Source organism: Coregonus clupeaformis, chromosome 33 (genome assembly GCF_020615455.1).
Source record: "Coregonus clupeaformis isolate EN_2021a chromosome 33, ASM2061545v1, whole genome shotgun sequence".
NCBI classification, from domain to species: domain Eukaryota; kingdom Metazoa; phylum Chordata; class Actinopteri; order Salmoniformes; family Salmonidae; genus Coregonus; species Coregonus clupeaformis.
Genome location: NC_059224.1, coordinates 7,884,176 through 7,905,055, shown reverse-complemented (window position 1 = coordinate 7,905,055; position 20,880 = coordinate 7,884,176). Strand labels below are relative to the sequence as shown.

At 43.2% G+C, this 20,880-nt stretch overlaps 1 protein-coding gene across 1 annotated transcript in view; it reads left to right on the top strand.

Moving 5' to 3' along the window:
- LOC121549230 (synapse differentiation-inducing gene protein 1-like) overlaps nt 1-20,301 on the top strand; it is a 76,703-nt gene extending 56,402 nt beyond the window's left edge. The window contains exons 3-4 of the mRNA XM_041861087.2: nt 5,130-5,267; nt 19,793-20,301. Of these exons, the coding sequence (XP_041717021.1) occupies nt 5,130-5,267; nt 19,793-19,951 (297 nt within the window). The 3' untranslated portion in view covers nt 19,952-20,301. The remainder of the gene's footprint in view (nt 1-5,129; nt 5,268-19,792) is intronic.
- The last annotated feature ends 579 nt before the right edge of the window (nt 20,302-20,880 follow it).

The following is a 20,880-nucleotide window of genomic DNA, read 5'->3' as shown; positions in this document are numbered from 1 at the left end:
ATAACCTGAAAGGCTGCTCAGTAAGCAAGAAGCCACTGCTCCAAAACCGCCATAACAAAGCCACACTACGGTTTGCAATTGCACATCTTGTGGAAGGCTACCCGAAACGTTTGACCCAAGTTAAACAATTTAAAGGCAATGCTACCAAATACTAATTGAGTGTATGTAAACTTCTGACCCACTGGGAATGTGATGAAAGAAAAAAAAAGCTGAAATAAATCATTCTCTCTACTATTATTCTGACATTTCACATTCTTAAAATAAAGTGGTGATCCTAAATGACCTAAGACAGGGATTTTTTTACTAGGATTAAATGTGAGGAATTGTGAAAAACTGAGTTTAAATGTATTTGGCTAAAGTGTATGTAAACTTCCGACTTCAACTGTACATCATGTCCAAAACATCAAATTATATACATACATATAAAATATTGTTGAAACAATTGATTTTCAGGATAAACTTTAAATTAATGATCAAGGAAAACAAAACCTGTATGTGGATTTTCTAAGTTATTATATTTCATTGATCAGTATGGGGGGAATAATACAGTATGGGGGGAATACTACTAATTTGAAAATCAACACAAAATGGCTGCCCTGTCACAAAAAGCTTAGAGATGTGATCTGAATGATGTTACTTACCACCCTCAAATTCACTAACAGTGCTTTGGATGCAAAGACTCTTGTGCCCAATTGCTCCGTCATTACAAAACCCAACACATGAGGTAAGGTCTAATATAATTGCATTGGTTGTCGAGAAAATATATTTGGTAAATAGGTTAAAAGCGTATGTGAACATTGTTTCCAAGAAAAGTGATATATTCTTTGGTATCTGGATGTATGACCTGTCAGATTCAATGAAACGCTCATGTTCTATTTTAATTCAATGAAACGCTCAAATTCAAATTCTACATCCTGTGGGTTGTGACCAATTCAATTTGAATTTCAACTCATGAGTTGAATGGGAGTCAATTCCAAAATTCTGAATTGAGCCTAACCCCAATATAGTGCATATATATATATATATATATATATATATATATATATATATACTGCTCAAAAAAATAAAGGGAACACTTAAACAACACAATGTAACTCCAAGTCAATCACACTTCTGTGAAATCAAACTGTCCACTTAGGAAGCAACACTGATTGACAATAAATTTCACATGCTGTTGTGCAAATGGAATAGACAACAGGTGGAAATTATAGGCAAATAGCAAGACACCCCCAATAAAGGACTGGTTTTGCAGGTGGTGACCACAGACCACTTCTCAGTTCCTATGCTTCCTGGCTGATGTTTTGGTCACTTTTGAATGCTGGCGGTGCTTTCACTCTAGTGGTAGCATGAGACGGAGTCTACAACCCACACAAGTGGCTCAGGTAGTGCAGCTCATCCAGGATGGCACATCAATGCGAGCTGTGGCAAGAAGGTTTGCTGTGTCTGTCAGCGTAGTGTCCAGAGCATGGAGGCGCTACCAGGAGACAGGCCAGTACATCAGGAGACGTGGAGGAGGCCGTAGGAGGGAAACAACCCAGCAGCAGGACCGCTACCTCCGCCTTTGTTCAAGGAGGAGCAGGAGGAGCACTGCCAGAGCCCTGCAAAATGACCTCCAGCAGGCCACAAATGTACGTGTCTGCTCAAACGGTCAGTAACAGACTCCATGAGGGCCCGACGTCCACAGGTGGGGGTTGTGCTTACAGCCCAACATCGTGCAGGACGTTTGGCATTTGCCAGAGAACACCAAGATTGGCAAATTCGCCACTGGCGCCCTGTGCTCTACACAGATGAAAGCAGGTTCACACTGAGCACATGAGACAGACGTGACAGAGAGTCTGGAAACGCCGTGGAGAACGTTCTGCTGCCTGCAACATCCTCCAGCATGACCGGTTTGGCGGTGGGTCAGTCATGGTGTGGGGTGGCATTTCTTTGGGGTGCCGCACAGCCCTCCATGTGCTCGCCAGAGGTAGCCTGACTGCCATTAGGTACCGAGATGAGATCCTCAGACCCCTTGTGAGACCATATGCTGGTGCGGTTGGCCCTGGGTTCCTCCTAATGCAAGACAATGCTAGACCTCATGTGGCTGGAGTGTGTCAGCAATTCCTGCAAGAGGAAGGCATTGATGCTATGGACTCAGCACTCCATGCTGATATCCTTGCCAGAGGTGGTTGCACTAAGTACTAAATGAGGAGTGCCAATAATTATGAAACCCTTGATTTTGGTGACATTTATTTTGTATAAAATAATTGTATGATTTTTTGGTTGGTTCCATTTAAACATTAATATAGTACAGTATTTCTCACATGTTGGTATTTTGAGTTTATCTCTATAATTATATTGTTTATATTTTTTTAAATTATTGTTTGTGCATTCCCAGTCAGGGGTGCCAGTAATTTTGGAGCCCACTTGTATATAGTGCTATATATGGGCCCTGGACAGAAGTAGTGTAGTATATAGGGTGTCATTTGGGACAGATACACACTATATTTAAAGTCACTTCTGTGTTGATGCAAATGAAAATCTTTGCATCACAAATCCCCAATCCCCAGTTTCCAGCCACTGTACAAAGGACTGATGTAATGACTAGGATTTATGGTTCAGGTATACATCACACGGTCATATCACTGGTATTCTGGCACAGAACATTGCTAGTCTCTTCCCTAGAGGATTGGGGGATTTAATATTGAGGATATTGGATGTAAAATGTGTTTGGCTCTGGCCAAAAGTATTGTCATATTCAGATTCACCCTATATTGCCCTGCAATGTCAGTGAAGGGTGAACTATTCATTTCTCTCCTACTGTAATGTGGGTGAAGTATCCTTTTAACTTCAAACCAATGTTGTATGAGTATGTTATGTCAGAACACTATCTTTTGAACTATCCCTGTAATATCTCACCCTGTAATGTGGGTGAACGGACAGAGATGGAGCTGCAGTGGATAGCAGTCGTTTTACGGGCTCCTGAACAATTCTTCAATTCTGTGTTGTTGTTTTTTTTTTACGCTAATCGTAATTGTCTTTGTACATAATATCTCTGCCATCATTTCCTATGACCGAAAACAGCTTCCGGATATCAGAACAGCGATCACTAACCTCAATTTGGACCAACATTTCTACTTCAACGAGTCAGCAGCTCTGGACGTTCTGCTTTCTCTGGAACGGGCCCTGATCCCCGGGACTCGAAAGAGAAAGTGTGCGGCGAAAGAGACGCGGGAGAGCCGGAACCCTGACGAGACTACGTCGGTGAGCAAGTAGACCGCCATTGTCCTCTGTTCAATTGGCGAACGTGCAATCACTGGAGAACAATCTTGATGAGCTCCTATCCTATCAACAGGACCTGAAAAACTGTAATATCCTATGTTTCTCAGAGTAGTGGCTGAACGAGGACATGGATATGCATCTCAATGGTTTTTTCTATACATTGTCAATACCGGACGGCAGACTCGGGTAAGACGAAGGGAGGAGGGGTGTGTCTCTTTGTTAACAACAGCTAGTGCACAATCTCTAATGTTAAAGAAGTCTAGAGGTTCTGCTCCCCTGAGTTAGAATACCTCGTGATAAGTTGCACACCATACTATTTACTATTTATTTTCATATATATTTTTCATAGCTGTCTATTTAACACCACAAACCGATGCTGGCACTAAGACCGCACTCAATGAGCTGTATAAGGCCATAAGCAAACAAGAAAATGCACATTCAGAGGCAGTGTTTCTCGTGGCCGGTGATTTTAATACAATGGAACTGACATCCGTTTTACCTCATTTTTACCAGCATGTCACCTGTGAAAATAGAGGTGACAAAATTCCTGATCACCTTTATTCCACACTCAGAAACACATAAAAGGCCCTCCCTCGCCCTCCATTTGGAAAATCAGACCATAACTCTATCTTCCTGCTTCCTGCTTACAAGCAAAAAAAACTCCAACAGGAAGTACCAGTGACATGCTCAATACTGAAGTGGTCCGATGAAGCGGATGCTAAGCTACAGGACTGTTTCGCTAGCACAGATTGAAATATGTTCCGGGATTCATCCGATAACAATGAGGAGTTTACCACGTCAGTCACCGGCTTCATTAATGAGTGCATGGACAACTTCGTCCCCGCAGTGACCGTACATACTTACCCCGGTGTCAGAGGAAGGCCCCCACCCAAAAAAAAATTCAAAGACTCCAGCCACCCATAGACTGTTCTCTCTGCTACCGCATAGCAAGCAGTATCAGTGCATCAAGTCTGGAACCAACAGGACCCTGAACAGCTTCTACCCCCCAAGCCATAAGACTGCTGAATAGATAGTAAAATGGCTGCCAGGACAACCTGCACTTAGCCTTTTTTAAACTAACTCTCGTGCTCACTGACTCTATGCACACACACACTGGACTCTACCCACACACTCACACATACTTACTCTGACACCTCAACACACACTCACTCACACACACTACATACGCCCACACACACACGTAACATGCGCACACACGCACAGTGACGCACACACACGCACACTGACGCACACACTTTCGCATTCACCACATACGATGCTGCTACAGCTCAGTCCATTATATATCCTGTTGCCTAGTCACTTTACCCCTACTTACGGTATAAGTATATAACTACCTCAATTACAATGTAACCCTGCACATGGACTCAGTGCTGGTACTCCCTGTATATAGCCATGATATTTTTCCTTGTTATTCACCGTGTATTTATTCCTTGTGTCACTGTTTCTATTCATGAAAAAACAAAAATATATATATCTTATCTTTTAACTCTGCATTGATGGAAAAGGACCCGTAAGTCAGCATTTCACTGTTAGTCTACACGTGTTGTTTTACGAAGCATGTGACAAATAAAATGTATTTGAACATTTGATTGAACTATTCTTTTAACCATCTCTACAATGTGGGTTAACTTTCCCTTTAACTTCAAACTTGAATAACTATGTAATGCTGATTTAACTATCGCTTTAACTATATCAATGAGATTCCCCTGCCAGTTTCTCCCTCCCCTCCGCCCCCCCCCTGCCAGACGGACCGCTCCAGCGACAGTGATGACAACTTCCATCATGTTATATACAGTATATGAACTGTAATGGTGGTGAACTATATTAACGGTGTTTGTCTCTTTCAGACGGACTGCTCCAGCGACAGTGAGAGTGAGGATAACTTCATAGTGACCCCTCCCAGAGACCACCTGGGCCTGGCCATCTTCTCCATGTTGTGCTGCTTCTGGCCGCTGGGCATCGCTGCCTTCTACTTCTCACAGGGGGTAAGCAGGACACACTGACATACACACACTGACATACACACTGACATACACACACTGACATACACACACTGACTACACACACTGCATACACACACTGCATACACACACACTAACATACACACACTGACATACACACACTGACATACACACTAACATACACACACTGACATACACACACTGCATACACACACACTAACATACACACACTAACATACACACACTAACATACACACACTGACATACACACACTGACTACACACACTGACATACACACACTGACATACACACACTGACTACACACACTGCATACACACACTGCATACACACACACTAACATACACACACTGACATACACACACTGACATACACACTAACATACACACACTGCATACACACACTAACATACACACACTGCATACACACACTAACATACACACACTAACATACACACATTGACATACACACACTAACATACACACACTGCATACACACACACTATAGACACACACTAACATACACACACACACACACTAACATACACACACTAACATACACACTAACATACACACACACTGCAGACACACACACTAACATAAACACACACTAACATAAACACACACTAACATACACACACTGCAGACACACACACTAACATACACACACTAACATACACACACACTAACATACACACACACACTAACATACACACACTGCAGACACACACACTAACATACACACACACTAACATACACACACACACTAACATAAACATACACACACTAACATACACACACTAACATAAACATACTGCATACACACACACTAACATTCACACACACTAACATACACACACTGCATACACACACACTATAGACACACACTAACATACACACACTAACATACACACACTAACATACACACACTAACATACACACACTGCAGACACACACACTAACATTCTCACACACTAACATACACACAGTAACATACACACACTAACATACACACACTAACATACACACACACTAACATACACACACACTAACATACACACACTGCAGACACACACACTAACATACACACACTAACATACACACACTAACATACACACACACACTAACATACAAACACACACTAACATACACACACTAACATACACATACTAACATACACACACTAACATACACACACTAACAAACACACACTAACATATACACATCCTTGTCTACTAGTTAGAATACCTCATGATAAGCTGCAGACCATACTATTTACCAAGAGAGTATTTTCACAAGTATGTGGTGAATTTTCAAAACTCTCAGTACAAAACTACAAACTGGTAACGCATGTAACGCAGCCAGTCTTACATTCAAAACCTTTGATTGTGCATAAACAAATGTCGGTAGACAACTTTACAACACACAACCATTGATCCAAAATATAAGTTTACTGTGAAATATAATCAGTACATTGGTTTAATCACCAAAACACAACATAATGAAGTAACAAATCCAATGCTTCAAAATTGTCCTTTGAATGTAGTATTGCTACAGTACTGTAAATGACAGTACATTTCACTGTTTTCACGTTAGGCAACACACTTGCACTACCTATTAAAATTGACTGAACATCACATTTCCATCATTGAAGACATATTTCACAATGTAATAAAATAAAATAAAAAGTTAAAGAAACAATGTTTAGCAGGCATTAGTTAGCCGGTCTTGAGCATTTGGCCAAAGGTTCTGGTCGAAATTCGCAGTACATACCCTCATTTTTCATGTACCTGGGGGAAAAACCTTTTGGCATGGCGAATCCAATCCTGAAATAGGTCTGGAATGAAATCATTGCATGCCTCATCCATGGCCTGAATGAGCGTGGTACGCTCATGGGGATGGCAATCATACATCTTCCACCTGTATTGCAATCGTGTATTGTATTTTCAAATCAAATCAAATCAAATTTTATTTGGTCACATGCGCCGAATACAACAGGTGCAGACATTACAGTGAAATGCTTACTTACAGCCCTTAACCAACAGTGCATTTATTTTTAACAAAAAAAGTAAAAATAAAACAACAACAAAAAAAGTGTTGAGAAAAAAAAGAGCAGAAGTAAAATACAATAACAGTAGGGAGACTATATATACAGGGGGGTACCGTTGCAGAGTCAATGTGCGGGGGCACCGGCTAGTATTGTATTGTACTAATGTATTGTAGTGGTCCTGTACGTGGCTCAGTTCATTAGAGCATGGCACTAGCTACACCAGGGTTGTGGGTTCGATTCCCAATTGGGGCAGATACCAAAAATAGTGTGGACTGTTGTCACTTTGGATAAAAGGGTCTGCTATGTAAATGGCATATATTACAGTATTACAGTACTGTATTGGCCAATGCAATTTCAGTAAAGCATACTTTTTATCTTTCTACTTTACAGACAAACATTTTCATTATGTAGAGTCTCAAAATATGCAGTGAATAAAATCTAATTGTATTTGTCACATGTGCCGAATACAACAGGTGTGGACTTTACCGTGAAATGGTCTTTGACAATTTTCCGGGTCTTCCTCTGACACCGCCTGGTATAGAGGTCCTGGATGGCAGGGAGCTCGGCCCCAGCAATGTAGTGGGCCGTACGCACTACCCTTTGTAGCACCTTGCGGTCGGATGCCAAGCAGTTGCCATACCAGGCAGAGATGCAGCCAGTCAAGATGCTCTCAATGGTGCAGCTGTATAACTTTTAGAGGATCTGAGGACCCATGACAAATCTTTTCAGCTTCCTGAGTGGCCATGCCTTCTTCACGACTGTGTTGGTGTGTGTGGACCATGTTAATTCCTTAGTGATGTGGACACAGAGGAACTTGAAGCTCTCGACCCGCTCCACTACAGCCCCGTTGATGTGGTTGGGGGCGTGCTCAGCCCTCCGTTTCCTGTAGTTCACGATCAGCTGCTTTGTCTGGCTGAGGTTGAGGGAGAGGTTGTTGTCCTGGCACCACACTGCCAGGTCTCTGATCTCCTCCCTATAGGTTGTCTCATCGTCATCGGTGATCAGGCCTACCACCGTCATGTCGTAAGCAAACTTAATGATGGTGTTGGAGTCGTGCGTGGCCACGCAGTCGTGGGTTAACAGGGAGTACAGGAGGGGACTGAGCACACACCCCTGAGGGGTCCCTGTGTTGAGGATCAGCGTGGTGGAGGTGTTGTTGCCTACCCTCACCACCTGGGGGCGGCCCGTCAGGAAGTCTAGGACACAGTTGCAGAGGGAGGTGTTTAGTCCCAGGGTCCTGAGCTTGGTGATGAGCTTTGAGGGCACTATGGTGTTGAATGCTGAGCTGTAGTCTATGAACAGAATTCTTACATAGGTATTCCTATTGTCCAGGTGGGTGAGGGCAATGTGGAGTGAAATAGAGATTGTATCATCTGTGGATCTGTTGGTGCGGTATGCGAATTGGAATGGGTCCAAGGACCATCCTTTCAAAGCATTTCATGGCTATAGATGTGAGTGCTACGGGCCGGTAGTCATTTAGGCAGGTTACCTTGGCGTTCTTGGGCACAGGGACTATGGTGGTCTGCTTAAAACAAGTTGGTATTACAGACCAGGTCAGGGATAGGTTGAAAATGTCAGTGAAGACACTTGCCAGCTGTTAAGCATATGCTCTGAGTACGCGTCCTGGTATTCCGTCTGGCCCCGCAGCCTTGTGAATGTTAACCTGTTTAAAGGTCTTACCGCGAGATCACAGAGTTGTCTAGGACAGCTGGTGCTCTCATGCATGGTTCAGTGTTGTTTGCCTCAAAGTGAGCGTAGAAGGCATTTAGCTCATCTGGTAGGCTCGCGTTGCTGGACAGCTCATTGTTGGGTTTCCTTTTGTATTCCGTGATAGTTTGCAAGCCCTGCCACATCTGTCAAGTATGAGAGCTAGCATAGTAGGATTCGATCTTAGTCCTGTATTGACGCTTTGCCTGTTTTGTGGCTCGTCCAAGTTTGTAGCAGGATTTCTTATAAGTGTCTGGATTAGTGTCCCGCTCCTTGAAAGCAGCAGCTCTAGCCTTTGACTCAATGCGGATGTTGCCTGTAATCCATGGCTTCTGGTTGGGATATGTACGTATGGTCGCTGTGGGGACGACGTCATCGTTGCACTTATTAATGAAGCTGGTGACTGAGGTGGTATACTCCTCAATGTTATCAGATGAATCCCGGAAAATATTCCAGTCTGTGCTAGCAAAACACTCCTGTAGTTTAGAATTTACTTCATCGGACCACTTCCGTATTGAGCCTGTCACTGGTACTTCCTGTTTGAGTTTTTGCTTGTAAGAAGGAATCAGGAAGATATACAGTACCAGTGAAAGTCTGGACACACCTACTCATTAAAGGGTTTTTCTTTTTCTTTTTTACTATTTTCTACATTGTAGAATAATAGTGATGACATCAAAACTATGAAATAAAACATATGGAATCATGTAGTAACCAAAAAAGTGCTAAACAAATCCAAATATATTTTATATTTGAGATTCTTCAAATAGCCACCCTTTGCCTTGATGACAGCTTGGCACACTCTTGGCATGTTTAATACTAGTGTTGAAGTCTGTGCACATAGATGTTCACAAACACATACAGTGCATTCGGAAAGTATTCAGACCACTTGACTTTTTCCACATGTTTGTTTTTTTCTTCATCAATGTACACACAATACCCCATAATGACAAAGCAAAAACAGGTTTTTAGACATTCTAGCAAATAAAATAAAAAATAAATAAAAAATATGACATTTACATAAGTATTCAGACTCTTTACTCAGTACTTTGTTGAAGCACTTTTGGCAGCAATTACAGTCTCGAGTCTTCTTGGGTATGATGCTACAAGCTTGGCACACCTGTATTTGGGGAGTTTCTCCCATTCTTCTCTACAGATCCTCTCAAGCTCTGTCAGGTTGGATGGGGAGCGTCGCTGCACAGCTATTTTCAGGTCTCTCCAGAGATGTTCGATCGGGTTCAAGTCTGGGCTCTGGCTGGGCCACTAAAGGACATTCAGAGACTTGTTCCAAAGCCACCCCTGCGTTGTCTTGGCTGTGTGCTAAGGGTTGTTGTCCTGTTGCAAGGTGAACCTTCGCCCCAGTCTGAGGTCCTGAGCGCTCTGGAGCAGGTCTTTATCAAGGATCTCTTTGTACTTTGCTCCCTTCATTTTTCCCTCGATCCTGACTAGTCTCCCAGTCCTTACCGCTGAAAAACATCCCCACAGCATGATGCTGCCACCACCATGCTTCATCGTAGGGATAGTGCCAGGTTTCCTACAGACGTGATGCTTGGCATTCAGGCCAAAGAGTTCAATCTTGGTTTCATCAGACCAGAGAATCTTGTTTCTCATGGTCTGAGAGTACTTTAGGTGCCGTTTGGCAAACTCCAAGCTGGCTGTCATGTGCCTTTTACTGAGGAGTGGCTACCGTCTGGACACTCTACCATAAAGGCCTGATTGGTGGAGTGCTGCAGAGATGGTTGTCCTTCTGGAAGGTTCTCCCATCTCCACAGAGGAACTCTGGAGCTCTGTCAGAATGATCATCGGGTTCTTGGTCACCTCCCTGACCAAGGCCCCTCTCCCCCAATTGCTCAGTTTGGCCGGGCGGCCAGCTCTAGGAAGAGTCTTGGTGGTTCCAAACTTCTTCCATTTAAGAATGATGGAGGCCACTGTGTTCTTGGGGACCTTCAATGCTGCAGAAATGTTTTGGTACCCTTCCCCAGATCTGTGCCTCGACACAATCCTGTCTCGGAGCTCTACGGACAATTCCTTCGACCTCATGGCTTGGTTTTTGCTCTGACATGCACTGTCAACTGTGGGACCTTAGGTAGACAGGTGTATGCCTTTCCAAATCATGTCCAATCAATAGAATTTACCACAGGTGGACTCCAAGTTTTTTTGTATTTATTTTTTATTTAACCTTTATTTAACTAGGCAAGTCAGTTAAGAACAAATTCTTATTTACAATGACGGCCTTCACCGGCCAAACCCGGACAACGCTGGGCCAATTGTGCGCTGCCCTATGGGACTCCCAATCACGTCCGGTTGTGCTACAGCCTGGAATTGAACCAGGGGTCTGTAGTGACACCTCAAGCACTGAGATGCAGTGCCTTAGACCGCTGCGCCACTCGGGAGCCCTCAAGGAAACATCTCAAGGAAACATCTCAAGGATGATCAATGGAAACAGGATGCACCTGAGCTCAATTTTGAGTCTCATAGGAAAGGGTCTGAATACCTATGTAAATAAGGTAATTCTGTTTTTATTTTTTATAAATTAGCAAAACTTTCTAAAAACCTGTTTTCGCTTTGTCGTTATGGGGTATTGTGTGTAGATTTATTTAATCAATTTTAGAATAAGGCTGTAACGTAACAAAATGTGAAAAAAGTCAAGGGGTCTGAATACTTTCCGAATGCACTGTACATGTAATTTCACCAAAGTGATAAAAAAAAAAAAAACTGTAACACACATTTCACTACCTGGACACATCAGTGCTTCCTACTTCTCAGGGCTATAACACACACCCGCACACAGACAGGCTGTTGACGACCAAGTCTATCTCAAGTGTGAAGTCTTATCGAAGTGTGACCATGGCAGACGGATCTTCCTGTCTGTGAATAAACTTAGCAGCTAATGTAGTTCTTCCTCAGTAATTATAGGAAATTATCTAGTCTAGTGTTTAGTGATGTGCTTAGAGATGGCTGATTCCTTCAGCCTGTCAATCTACTGTGAGTGAAGCAGCAGGAAAAGGTCATGGCAGGAAAAGGTCATGGCAGGAAAAGGTCATGGCAGGAAAAGGTCATGGCAGGAAAAGGGCAGAAAAGGTCATGGCAGGAAAAGGTGGATGTGTAAGCGGTAGAACTTTATGCGCATAAGTATTGCAGAGAAAATGTTTAATGTCAAACTCACTCTCTCCTCTTGTCTTTTCCGTTTCCATTACATATGCCACTTAGCAGACGTTTTTATCCAAAGTGGAATGGAGTACATTGAGGGAATATATTTTTATATGTGATCCCTGAGGGAATTGAACCCACAACCTTTGCTAAACTTGTCAGCGCCGCACTCTTGCCGAGACACATAGGACCACTCCACATAGCCACCTTCTTCAAGTTTAATCTACTCCTGTCTTCTGTTACCACTCCCACAAATACCCCTCTACTGTGATCTAGGGATCTATGCCGCTGCCTCCCGTTGCATCATGGGGTTCCAATCCAGCCTACTGCTATTTCAGCATATACTCCTCTTATCTTTACTCTCTACTTCTGTCCAATCAAAATTAAAAGATGTGAGTGGGACCGCCCCACTCCCGCCCCCCCACCTATATCTACTGTCCCCTTGTCCCCATCCCTTTACTAAATTGACAAGTTAAAGTTCGTGTTCATCTTGTCTCAGTGCTGGCTCAGCTTCATCGACAGTCCATTGGAGAGAGAATGGCCCTCGGCAGTAGGCTAATTGAACACATACAATACACCCTATGCATCAAAGTGCTCTGAACGATTATAGTATGACTGCATCATCAATACCTCTAGCCAGATACGCAGATAACATACTGTGTGTGTGTGTGTGTGTGTGTGTGTCTGTGTGTGTGATCACGTACTAACCTCACGCAGAGACCCAGCGACGTCTTCAAGAGGTGAACGTCTATATAACATGCTTCCAATTCATCATCTGTTCATATAAGTATTCACTAGAGACGTGGATCGTGCAATACAAATATGTGTGTTCACTGGAGACAACAGAGAGTGAAATACAATAACACAGTACTTTTTCAATGTGATTCGCTGGATTTCACAGAAGGCAGTTAGGAAGATGGATCCAGAGAGAGAGAGTATTTATTGAATTTTTAAACGCACAATCGACCTGCAGTGAAGCCGCTCAACATTTACATCACATTCAGTCATCTAGCAGACACTCCCAACCAGAGCGACCCACAGGAGCAACCAGGGGCAAGCGCCGCCCAAGGGCACATCGACAGATGTCCCACCAAGTCGAATCGGAAACCAGAACCAGCGACCTCTCAGCTACCGGCCCAAGCTCCCAACCGCCAGGCCACCAACCATCCAAGATCCCCCCCCCAAAAAAACCTCCCCCTCCACTAGTAGTTGATCCGACCAGGTCTCTCCAGATCTCCCAACAATGCTAGGTACATTTTAGATTAATGTTATGCTTTTCAGCCTTTCCTGAACCTGAGACCAGAAACAGGCTACCTGAGTGCAATACCAGAACAAATGGTCTATAGATCCTGTATCCTCACAACAAAATCTGCAGAGCTGCGATGATTGTATGCCCCAAATATTCTACATTTTGTTGGTGGCAAGAATTCTGTACAATCGTTTTAGCTGCAAAGCACAAAGTCTTGAATCTTGCGTCGTTTTATATATCAACTCCATGGAATCGGTACATCAAAAATCTCTTCCCCAGCTGTCGACATCCTGGTCTTCAAATGAAACTGATATACTTTCCTATCTATGCTATGTTTGTTCCTCTGCCAGTTATGATCCTTTATATTGGGCAGACAGACCAGTTCCCTACCTCCTCCTGCTGTCACCTGCCTAGTGCTGTAATCAATTGGTTTTAATCTTGTACTGAGCAGACCTTCCCATACAATTCCGATAGCTCCATGAAAGATATAACTCTACCATTCCAATTTACAATATAATTTAAAAACAAAATACCCTTTTCAAACATATTTTCCATAACTACAGGTCTTTTATCAAAAAGCAAATGTTTTGTTATATTGTTCTATCTTTTCAGGGGGATGAAATTGAAATTGTAACCAGCTCTGCATTGCTTGTTTGAAAAAGAGAGATACTGTGGCTTGCGAAAGTATTCACCCCCCTTGGCATTTTTCCTATTTTGTTACCTTACAACCTGGAATTAAAATTTATTTTTTGTATCATTTGTATTACACAACATGCCTACCAATTTGAAGATGCAATATATTTTTTATTGTGAAACAAACAAGAAATAAGACAAAAAAACTGTGTGCATAACTATTCACCCCCCCCCCAAGTCAATACTTTGTAGAGCCACCTTTTGCAGCAAGTACAGCTGCAAGTCTCTTGGGGTATGTCTCTATAAGCTTGGCACATCTAGCCACTGGGATCTTTGCCCATTCTTCAAGGAAAAACTGCTCCAGCTCCTTCAAGTTGGATGGGTTCCGCTGGTGTACAGCAATCTTTAAGTCATACCACAGATTCTCAATTGGATTTAGGTCTGGGCTTTGACTAGGCCATTCCAAGACATTTAAATGTTTCCCTTTAAACCACTCGAGTGTTGCTTTAGCAGTATGCTTAGAGTCATTGTCCTGCTGGAAGGTGAACCTCCGTCCCAGTCTCAAATCTCTGGAAGACTGAAACAGGTTTCCCTCAAGAATTTCCCTATATTTAGCGCCATCCATCATTGCTTCACTTCTGACCAGTTTCCCAGTCCCTGCCGATGAAAAACATCCCCACAGCATGATGCTGTCACCACCATGCTTCACTTTGGGGATGGTGTTCTCGGGGTGATGAGAGGTGTTGGGTTTGCGGCAGACATAGCGTTTTCCTTGATGGCCAAAAAGCTCAATTTTTGTCTCATCTGACCAGAGTACCTTCTTCCATATGTTTGGGGAGTCTCCCACATGCCTTTTGGCGAACACCAAAAGTTTGCTTATTTTTTTCTTTAAGCAATGGCTTTTTTCTGGCCACTCTTCCATAAAGCCCAGCTCTGTGGAGTGTACGGCTTAAAGTGGTCCTATGGACAGATACTCCAATCTCAGCTTTACATCTCCTTCAGGGTTATCTTTGGTCTCTTTGTTGCCTCTCTGATTAATGTCCTCCTTGCCTGGTCCGTGAGTCCATTTTGACTTGTTTTAAGGACATTATATCAAAGTTGGATCAGCCTGTAGTGTGGTTTTCCACTTTAATTTTGAGGGTGACTCCAAATCCAGACCTCCATGGGTTGATTTCCAATGATAATATTTGTGTGATTTTGTTGTTAGCACATTCAACTATGTAAAGAAAAAAATATTTAATAAGATTAGTTCATTCATTCAGATCTAGGATGTGTTATTTTAGTGTTCCCTTTATTTTTTGGAGCAGTGTACATGTTATATTCCTTTTCTTTTAGCCATTTATATCTGGCTATATTACACCCCTTAGCATAACTAGTTACTATTCTCTGTCTAAATTTACCATAATTAGTGCTTGTAAAAGTACTTCAATAAGAGGTATCATGACGGTCAAAAACAGAGATTTCAAATGTCTGATGTTTAGAATTCAAGAAACAGGTTCTAGCAATATGCACAAAGCAACTAGTGTTTTCGTGTTATTTTTGTTCACTTATAGTTGTTTAATTCCATTGCCTGTGAGCCAATGCCACAGATGTTAGAAAATGGAGTCAGGATATTATATGTGTAGTAGATCTGAGTAGGTTGACGTGTGTGATATTGGATGTAATTTAGTGAGAGTCTGTATGATGTCTGGGTAAGAGTATGACTATAATGTGTATTGTCTAAATAAATAATAACCCAGCCAATTTGCATGGTTGAGTGTCTTATGTGTGTAACATGAAGTGAGTATAGCCTTCATATTCAGGATGATAATTGTAATCCATATAGTATCAACATCATTGTTGCATTAAACATCATATTCAGGATGATAATTGTAATCCATATAGTATCAACATCATTGTTGCATTAAACATCATATTCAGGATGATAATTGTAATCCATATAGTATCAACATCATTGTTGCATTAAACATCATATTCAGGATGATAATTGTAATCCATATAGTATCAACATCATTGTTGCATTAAACATCATATTCGTAGAAAAAAGTAATTGACGTTTCACATGGTTAGACAGCTTCACGACAGTACAAAATGTATCCCGTACATTACTATTCCAAAACGTCCCTGTTTTCATATCTCCCCTTTGCAAAAAAAACAGCGAGAAGAGAAAGGGAGAGAAGAGAGAGAGAGAGAGAGAGAGAGAATGAAGAAGAGGATAGAGGAGAGAGAGAGAGAAGAAGAGGATAGAGGAGAGAGAGAATGAAGAAGAGGATAGAGGAGAGAGAGAGAAGAAGAGGATAGAGGAGGAGAGAGAGAGGAGGAGAGAAAGGAGAGAGAGGATAGAGGAAAGAGAGAGAGAGAGATATAGCATTTGTGTGTGTGCGTGTGTGTAAGCGAGAGTGTAATTGAGCATTAGTTTTAGATAGGGAAGTAAATTACCTTTAATTATCCCTTCTAATAGATCCTGGTGCTTTGTTTGGATAGATATTAATAAATGCGACCTTCAGATTTAGAAAAGCACAACCTCCAATCTGTGCTGCTTCTGAGTTTATAGACTGCAATTTATTTATTGATAATGCAAATAAGATACCTAAAGAGTTTATCTTGCTAATAAACTCTGAATTATAATAAATCATGAGTCTAAATAAACTCATGAGTCATAATCAAACAAATGACAGTTATTTAATGGATTTTCTTGATTTAATAAGATTAGAACAGATTTTGTTGTTGAGGGTGTTTTTGTAAGAGAAAGTGTTTGTCTGAGAAAGAGTCTGTCTGCATTCCCAGGACCCACGCGGTGTGTGTACAGTGAAGCATTGAAACCCAACTCTATACACTTGCATCTCTCTCTCTCTCTCTCTCTCTCTCTCTCTCTCTCTCTCTCTCTCTCTCTCTCTCTCTCTGCTCTCTGTCTCTCTCTCTCTCTCTCTCTCTCTCTCTCGCTCTCTCTCTCTCTCTCTCACACTCTCTCTCTCTCTCTCTCTCTCTCTCTCTCTCTCTCTCTCTCTCTCTCTCTCGCTAACGTACACACACTGTACTACATAACGTACACACACTGTACTACATAACGTACACACAGTGTACTACATAACGTACACACACACACTCCGTCCATTCACTACATCCCTCTAAGCCTGACACTCAGCCCTGTAAATCCGTCCACAGGGAGACCAGCCTCATGCTACAACATGATTATTAATCTGAAGTTGAGCTACGGACTGATTAATCAATTACAGACTGTTTAATAAACGGCTTCATTAAATAGATTAAATTAGAGGGCCTTTATTGTGTGGGTCCACTGCCCTTCAACATAGATCAGTCCCCTGTTTGTCTGTTTGTCTGTGTGTGTGTGTGTGTGTGTGTGTGTGTGTGTGTGTGTGTGTGTGTGTGTGTGTGTGTGTGTGTGTGTGTGTGTGTGTGTGTGTGTGTGTGTGTGCAGACCAAATAAAGACATCTGCTGTCACATTAAAACTCTGTTTAAACCCCTCGAGTTTATTGACGCACTGTTTATTCTACTGTAGCATCATTAGGCCATGGGGCCACATCTATGATGCTACTGTTTTATTTTATTGTGAAGGTACAGGTAGGTTATTTCATACACAACTGTCAACTGGAAGAGTAATGGTTAGCTAACAAATAAATACATTTAGCCTCTTGGATGTGTCCCAAATGGCACCCTATTCCATACATAGTGCACATAGGCCACTGGTCAAAAGCAGTACACTATAAAGGGAAAAGGGTGACATTTGGGACACAAGCAGGAGGTTAAAATGATTTATGTGTTAGCTAACCGTTACTCTTCCCATGTGTAAATACTCGAGCTGACAGTTGTGTATGAAATAACCCACCTGTCCTTCAAAATAAAATACCCATGTTTTTCAATGCATTTGAATTTGCTATTAAAGAATGAAAAACTGAATTATTTATGAAAACATAATAATAATAATAATAATATGCCATTTAGCAGACGCTTTTATCCAAAGCGACTTACAGTCATGCGTGCATACATTTTTGTGTATGGGTGGTCCCGGGGATCGAACCCACTACCTTGGCGTTACAAGCGCCGTGCTCTACCAGCTGAGCTAACATGTTTTGTTTGCCTCGAAATCTCTTGAAACATGCAGAATAAGTAGTCTACGTTTGCTTTCAAAATTATTCATTGTTCAGGAGTCGTTCATCACTCCAGGAGGAGTCGTATTCTATCCTCCTCAGAAAACCACTTGTTATGTACATTTTAAAGCAGTTTTAAAAAATGAACGACACATCCAAAATCATCGTTCGTCATTCTCAAAATCTCTTAAGACATGTTTTCTTCCGAATAATTGGCAGGATTTGACTGACAGACAGCTAGCTATTTATTGTTCTGGTAAGAGTCGTCCACAACTCCCATAGAGAAATTGGTATTCTCTGCATCACCTCTCAGAAAACCCGCTAGTCATGTCAAAGTATTTTACGCTGAAAATGAATGCAACATCAGTAGACATCGTTCATCGTTCACCAATCCGTTCTCTGGCTTCCTTTGAGGCTGCACCTACAGGTAACTGCCAAAATAAAGAAAACACCAACATAAAGTGTCTTAATAGGATGTTGGGCCACCACGAGCCAAACAACTTCAGGGTGCCTTGGCATAGATTCTACAAGTGTCTGGAACTCTATTGGAGGGATGCAACACCATTCTACGTGTTCTGTTGATGGAAAACACTGTCTCGGGCGCCGCTCCAGAATCTCCCGTAAGTGTTCAATTGGGTTGAGATCTGGGGACTGAGACGGCCATGGTTTACATTTACGTCATTTAGCAGACACTCTTATCCAGAGCGACTTACAGTTAGTGCATACATTATTATTTTTACATACTGGCCCTCCGTGGGAATCGAACCCACAACCCTGGCGTTGCAAACGCCATGCTCTACCAACTGAGCTACATCCCTGCCGGCCATTCCCTCCCCTACCCTGGGCCAATTGTGCGCCGCACCATGGGTCTCCCGGTCGGCTACGACAGAGCCTGGATTCGAACCAGGATCTCTAGTGGCACAGCTAGCACTGCGCCACTCGGGAGGTTACATCGTTTTCATAGTCATCAAATCATTCAGTGACCACTCGTGCCCTGTGGATGGGGGCATTGTCATCCTATGGGGACATAGTCATGGTAGCCAAACTAATGGGCAACTGGGCCTGCCTAGCTTTTTTATACTAAGCATAATGGGATGTTAATTGCTTAGGAATTGCTCAGGAACCACACCTGTGTGGAAGCACATGCATTCAATATATTCATTTACTCAAGTGTTTGCTTTATTTCGGCAGTTACCTGTATCTCACAAGGCTTGACTACTCCTAACTGCCAGTTTTCAAATCTTATGTCCCAAGACTTGTTTAATCCTAACTACAATTTTCACCTGTCTTACATCATATGATTCTAAATGCCATTTTTCAATCCCACAATCCATTAGCTTTTCCACAGTTCCATTGTGTCTCCAAGGCGATGATCCCGCCCTCCCTCCCTCCCTCCCTCCTTCCCTCCCTCCCTCCCTCCCTCCCTCCCTCCCTCCCTCCCTCCCTCCCTCCCCTCCCTCCCTCTCTCCTCCCCTCCCTCCCTCCCATCCATCTCTCCTTCCCCTCCTTCCCCTCCCTCCCTTCCTCCCTCCCTCCCTCCCATCCCTCTCTCTTCCCATCTTTCATCTCTCACTCATCCTTCTTAACTTCCTCCCATATCTCACTCATCCTTCTCTCCTCTGTTCCCTTGTTCCAGACCAGTAAGGCAGTGAAGAAGGGTGACTTCCCGCTGGCGAGCATCGCATCCCGGAGGGCGCTGTTCCTGGCGGCCCTCTCCATCACCATCGGGACAGGCGTCTACGTTGGGGTAGTGGTGGCCCTCATCGCCTACCTCTCCAAGCCTGGACACGTATAGCAGCGCCTGACCTCCCGGACCAGACCACCGGGGGGAGAAGCAGGAGAACTAGGAACTGTCTCTTCCGGGAATGGTACACTGCCACTGCCATGGAAACCTTTTGGGGACATAGTCCTCCTTCTCCCTCCATCCCTCCATCCCTCCGGTCTTCTCCCGGACTACCAGAGGAACCACAGAACCACAGAAGAGGAGAGGAAGGAGGAACCACCACTCTGCCCCTCTCCGGAACATAACAGCGCTCCTGACAATGGAAAAAGTTTTTGGGACGTGTTCATTTCTTTCCTTCTCTCTCTATCCCTCCATCTCTCCATCCCTCCATCTCTCTATCCCTCCATCTCTCATTCCTCCATCTCTCCATCCCTCCATCCCTCTCTCCCTCCATCCCTCCATCTCTCCATCCCTCCATCCCTCCATCTCTCCATCCCTCCATCTCTCCATTCCTCCATCTCTCTATCCCCCCATCTCTCCATCCCTACATCTCTCTATCCCCCCATCTCTCCATCCCTCCATCTCTCTCTCCCTCCATCTCTCTCCATCCCTCCATCTCTCCATCCCTCCATCTCTCTATCCCCCCATCTCTCCATCCCTCCATCTCTCCATCCCTCCATCTCTCCATCCCTCTATCTCTCCATCCCTCCATCTCTCCATCCCTCCATCTCTCTATCCCCTTCAGCCTCCCTCCCCTGTCAGCAAAGATTAGATGAAGAGACTGAGAAGGCCAAGGAGGAGGAGGAGGAGGAGGAGGAGGAGAGCAAGGGGAAACCAGGACAGACAGAAAAAATACATATTTCTCTGGGACCCGAGTTAAGTTGAAGAGAATTGCATTCTGCCGTTCCGCTGTTCTGTTCCGTTGTCTTCACCCCCCCTGTAGGGTCTTTGATCTCTGCTGTGTTCCTCCAACATCCTACAAACCGTTACAGAAACAGAGA